The 6000-nt window shown below is 55.8% G+C and overlaps 1 protein-coding gene across 1 annotated transcript in view; it reads right to left on the bottom strand.

The window, feature by feature from the left end:
- Positions 1-2367: 2367 nt before the first annotated feature.
- Positions 2368-6000, bottom strand: part of LOC140187617 (leucine-rich repeat-containing protein 75A-like) — a 52129-nt gene continuing 48496 nt past the window's right edge. Inside the window, exon 4 of the mRNA XM_072243125.1 lies at positions 2368-4037. Within this exon, the coding sequence (XP_072099226.1) occupies positions 3482-4037 (556 nt within the window). The 3' untranslated portion in view covers positions 2368-3481. The remainder of the gene's footprint in view (positions 4038-6000) is intronic.

The following is a 6000-nucleotide window of genomic DNA, read 5'->3' as shown; positions in this document are numbered from 1 at the left end:
GTCAGACACAGAGTGAAGCTCCCTCCCCACTGTCCCATCACACACTCCTGGGGTCTGACACAGGGTGAAGCTCCCTCCTCACTGTCCCATCACACACTCCCGTGGTCAGACACAGAGTGAAGCTCCCTCCCCACCGTCCCATCACACACTCCCGGGGTCTGACACAGGGTGAAGCTCTCTCCACACTGTCCCATCACTCATTCCCGGGGTCTGACTCAGGGTGAAACTCCCTCCCCACCGTCCCGTCATACACTCCCAGGGTCAGACACAGGGTGAAGCTCCCACCTCACTGTCCCATCACTCACTCCCGTGGTCAGACAGAGTGAAACTCCGTCCACACCGTCCCATCACACACTCCCGGGTTCAGACACAGAGTCAAACTCCCTCCTCACTGTCCCATCACACACTCCCGGGGTCAGAAACAGAGTGAAATTCCCTCCACACCGTCCCATCACTCACTCCCGGGGTCAGACACAGAGTGAAACTCCCTCCTCACTGTCCCATCACACACTCCCGGGGTCAGACACAGAGTGAAACTCCCTCCACACCATCCCATCACACACTCTCGGGGTCAGACACAGAGTGACACTCCCTCCACACCATCCCATCACACACTCCCGGGGTCATACACAGAGTGAAACTCCCTCCTCACTGTCCCATCACACACTCCCGGGGTCAGACACAGAGTGAAGCTCCCTCCAAACCATCCCATCACACACTCCCGGAGTCAGACACAGAGTGAAACTCCCTCCTCACTGTCCCATCACACACTCCCAGGGTCTGACACAGGGTGAAACTCCCTCCTCATTGTCCCATCACACACTCCCAGGGTCAGACACAGAGTGACACTCCCTCCTCACTGTCCCATCACACACTCCCGGGGTCAGACAGAGTGAAACTCCCTCCACACCGTCCCATCACACACTCCCGGGGTCAGACACAGAGTGAAGCTCCCTCCACGCCGTCCCATCACACACTCCCGGGGTCAGACACAGAGTGAAACTCCCTCCTCACTGTCCCATCACACACTCCCAGGGTCTGACACAGGGTGAAACTCCCTCCTCATTGTCCCATCACACACTCCCAGGGTCAGACACAGAGTGACACTCCCTCCTCACTGTCCCATCACACACTCCCGGGGTCAGACAGAGTGAAACTCCCTCCACACCGTCCCATCACACACTCCCGGGGTCAGACACAGAGTGAAGCTCCCTCCACACCGTCCCATCACACACTCCCGGGGTCAGACACAGAGTGAAGCTCCCTCCACACCGTCCCATCACACACTCCTGGGGTCAGACACAGAGTGAAACTCCCTCCGCACCGTCCCATCACACACTCCTGGGGTCAGACACAGAGTGAAACCCCTTTATCAGGGCTGCTGGTACTGTAACAGTGTTGCCCAAGTTCAGCAGGGGCCTGGGAGAAGTGTGGTGCGTAGGTCGTGGGCTGATCGGGTTTGGATACCGAGGCTGTTCCGGTACCAGTGATTCCTGAACCTGTAGGCTCCAGGGAGGGAGGAGTTCCTCTCCTGGAGATGAGGAAAATGCAGGTGAGTGGGAGCATGGTGGGGGGGTTACAGTGGAACTCAGTAGTGGGGTTGGCCCTCAAGCTGTGACTCCCAACACCGCCTTGCCCCCTTTGGTGACGGGGTCTGTCCCAGTGACATGGTGTGAAGGTATCCTGAGTTCAGAGGGTGACTGCCTCTGAGACTTTCCTGGAACCCTCCAGCAAAATCCGGAAGGCAGCTTCTGCCCAGAGGCAGTGCAGGGGAAACCAGCCCCAACTGCTTCGGAATCTGCCTGGAGCTGGACTCGGAGAGGTGAGTGATTGAGACGCCCATCAGACAAACTCCTGAGGCACGGGGTGCCCCACCTAGTGGGCTTCGGTTCCGCAGACGTCTCCGGGATGACAGTTCTGCCACTGCTTTCGCTGGGGGCAGAGGTGAGGGAGGCGCGGTGGTGCTCGCAGCGAGCAGATGGAAAGTGAGCCGATGGCCAGCCTCGTCCCCCCTCTCAGGGGCTCACTGATTGCCGTGGAAGAGAAGTCCTTTGTCAACTGAGGGTGCCCAGCACTGAGCCACACTGACCGCTCTGTGCTGGCCGAGAGCTGCTGAGGCTGAGGCTGGCCAGGCATCTTCAGACAGGACCTGGGGTCCAGAGCAACACAGCCTCAGAAAGGCAGCGTCCATCATTGAGAACCCCCACCACCCAGGACATGCCCCTTTCTCACTGCTACCATCGGGAAGGAGGTACAGGAGCCTGTAGGCACACTCCCAGTGATTCAGGAACAGCCTCTTCCTCTCCGCCATCCAATTTCTGAATGGATATTCAACCCATGAATCACTACTTTGTTAAATTTCTGATTTTGCACTATTTTTAATTTAACTGTTTAATAAACATACTTACTGTAATTGATTTGCTTATTTTTTTCTATATTATCACTGCAGCCGCTACATTAACAAGTTTCACAACAAGTGCCGGTCATAATAAACCTGATTCTGAAATGCTGGAGGAACTCAGCAGGTCGGGCAGCGTCTGTGGAGGAGGATAAAGAGTCAGGCGGAGACCCTTCGTCAGGACTGCCGACGGTCAGCATTTCCGGTTGCTGGGGGAGGGGGCTGCTGATGGGTCAGAGGCACCCAGGGCAGGTGAAGCTCCAGCCAACAGCCGGGTGGGGAGGTGCAAGCCTTGCCCTGCCCTGCAGAAGCAAGAGGGGGGCAGACCAGTGGCTGGCTGTCACGGTTAGGAGAGTGCCAAGGCAAACCGTGGAGAGGAGTGAGTACGTGCCGCGGCCTCGGGGGTGGATCCTGGACGAAGAGGCTGAGGGTAATGGTTCGGGGCAGTTCCGTACCAGGCCACTGGGAAGGTCAGGTTTGGGGCAACTGAACCGTCCACTTGGGTGCGGAGCAAACCTCAGCTGTGGACAGCGATAAGCCGGCACCCTCGCAACTCAGACCACCCCAGAGCACACGTAACCAGCTGCCTCGCTGACCTGGGCTGGAGGCTGTCTGACCACAGGGAGCCAGTCCGCCACTCCAACACTGACCGATGCACGGGCTGGGCCCGCCACGGCACCGCCGGCGCTGGTGTCCGAGGGGCAAACCTGCCAGCCCCCGTGACGGGGAACACCACGCAGACAGACACGGACACATACACACACGTGGGCTTGGAGGAACGGAGACCCCAAGGGTAAAGAGTCTGCTAGTCGTTGTCCTGAGACCAGTGTGGGCTCGCCCCTCCATGTCCCATCATTTCATTGTCGCAAGGAGCCCAGTTCCGGCGCAGACAGCGGGCGGGTGCCACGGCTTGACAGCAGATGGGCCGCAGTCAGGGAAGACACTGGGGCCAGCGTGGCCCGGAGTGTATCAGCAGGGAAGGCTGGCCACACCCAAAACAAGTCTGGTCAGAGAAGAGCACTGCCCACAGGGCCAACGCCTCCAACACCCAATGGCCGACATTCCACCACAGGCCTGCGCACGTCACGTGTGTTCCACCAAGTGGCCGGCCTCCCCCGCGGCCCCCTCTTCCTCAGAGTTTTCTGCGCCGCCGGCAGCCATGTCCAGTGGAGGCTCCTGGACTGTCACCATCCCCTCGGCCGCCGGCTCGCCGCCCTGGCTCTCCGCGAATTCCAAGATGGTGGGCAGGTTCCCATGCTTGGGGCAACGCCTCCGCAGGCCAACCAGGAAGGGCTGAGGCAGCGAGTAGATGTCCACGTTGTTGCCAAGGTCGATCCAACTGATGCTGGGGAACTTGTCGAGGTCCTTGAGGGCGTCGGTCAGCTGGCGCAGGATGGCCCGGGTCAGCTTGTTGCCGTTGAGGGACAGGGTGCAGAGGTTGGGCAGCGAGGCCAAGGTGGGCAAAAGCTGCAGGAAGCCCTCGTCCGTCAGCTCGGTGAAACCTAACTCCACGGTGCACACCATCTCCCAGCAGCGCTGCAGGTACAGGGTGACACGAGGCAGGTCTCGCGGGGTCAGCGCAATTCCGGACAAGTCCACAGTCGTGCTCGGCGGGCTCCCAGACAGGGCAGCCTTCAGACTGCGAAAGGAACGGTGACAAAGTTAGCACTCCTTTCAAGAGGACCAGAATGTAAAGGCAAGGTTGCAACATTGAGGCTTGGAGAGGCGTTGGTCAGAGTGCACAGGGCAGTTTCGGGCTCCTGAGGAAGGGTGTACTGGCATTGGAGAGGCTTCAGAGGTTCATGGGAATGAAAGGGTTAACATAGGAGCGTTTGATGGCTGTGGTTGTGCACTCACTGAGGTTGAGAAGAATGGGGGAGGGTGATCTTACTGAATATTGGAAGGCGTAGATAGACTGGACGTGGAGAGGAGGTTTCCAATAGTGAGAAAGTCTAGGACCAGAGGGCACAGCCTCAAAACAGAAGGACGTCCCTTTGGACGGAGATGAGGAGGGATTTGTTTAACTGGAGGGTGGAGAATCTGTGGAATTCCTTGCCATGGATGACTATGGAGGCCAAGATTAGGAGAATGGGTGAAGAAGTGGCAGATGGAATACCGTGTAGGGAAGTGTACAGTCATGTACTTTGGTTTTAAGAATTAAGGTGCAGACTTTTTCTGAACGAGGAGCAAATTCAGAAATGATACAAGTACAAAAAGCGGGGAGGTCCTGAAGTGAGAATTTAGGGAGTTAGGTAGAAGGCTGAAAAGTAGGACCTGCAGGGTGGTCATCCCAGGATTGCTGCCTGTGCCACATGCCAGTGAGGGTAAGAACAGGATGATGTGGCTGAGGAACTGGTGCAGGGCTCAGGGCTTCAGATTTCTGGATCACTGGAATCTCTTTAGAAGGTATGACCTGTACAAAAGGAATGGGTTAGTCCTGAGCCCGAGGGGTTCCCAATATCCTTGCGGGCAGGTTTGCTAGAACTTTTGGAGAGGGTTTAAGCTAATTTGGCCCGGGGGGGGGTGGGAACTGGAGTAATAGGGCAGAGGATGGGGCAGGTGGTTTACAAGCAGAGGCAGCGTGTAGTGAGACTCAGACAGACAGACAGGGCAAAATTGCAGAAAGTGAGATGAGCTGCAGGGAGACAATACTGAAAATGGTGACGAATACATGCTGACTTCGGTTCTTTGCCGGAACGGGACCTGCTCTCGGGACTTCGTGAGTGGCCGCTTTTCGATATGCCAAGGGTGCAGCCTAGGAGATTAACTCGCCTTCGGAGTTCCAGGATCTCGTGGCTCTGGAGACGGGTGGACCGAAGGTCTGTGTCTCTGCAGGAACTCGGTGTGTCATGGGAGATGAAAGATCAAAAGTGGCTATTGGCTGCGTGCCCAGAGACCTGAGAACTTTGGGCACGGAGCTCGGAAAAAGTGACACAATGGACTTTTAACATCATAAATCAGTGAGTTGTTTGATATGTCTCCCCTCTTGCTGTGACACAGAGACATCTCTTTTTTCCATATTAGGAAGAGAGAGAGAGAGAGCCTGTGGTATGTCGAAAACCAGGTGAACGAGTAGTCTTTGGAGTACTGCAAGTCTGTGTCCTTATTGATGCTTTGCTGCATGCTTGAGTGCTTGATAGAGGGCACTGATGCTTTTTTGCTGGTGGGGGGGTCATTGCTTTGCTGCTGCTTACATGTGGGACGGGGGAGCTGACGGGGGCTTTGGGGTTCTAACATTTAACTGTCGTTCATTCTTTGTGGTACTCCTCTGTTTTCATGGATGGTTGTGAAGAAAAAGCATTTCAGGATGTATATTGTATACATTTCTCTGACATTAAATGTACCTTTGAAACCTCTGATGAGGGTATTACAGTTGAAGCACACAGTACACAGAATAAGGCCGGTGACCTTGTAGTTCAGTTACAAATCGTCAGGTATGACGTTGCAAGAATCACTGAGTCACGGCTGGAAGAAGATCATGGCAGAGAACTTAACATTCAAGGATACACCTTGTATCAAAAGGACAGACAAGGAGGCAGAGGGGGTGAGGTGGCCCTTTTGGTAAAAAATAATATCAAATCCTTAAAAAGAGATGATATAGG

This window comes from Mobula birostris, chromosome 25 (assembly GCF_030028105.1).
Source record: "Mobula birostris isolate sMobBir1 chromosome 25, sMobBir1.hap1, whole genome shotgun sequence".
In the NCBI taxonomy this organism is placed as follows: Eukaryota; Metazoa; Chordata; class Chondrichthyes; order Myliobatiformes; family Myliobatidae; genus Mobula; species Mobula birostris.
Note: the sequence above shows the minus strand (reverse complement) of the source record. Positions and strands in the feature narration are given on the sequence as shown.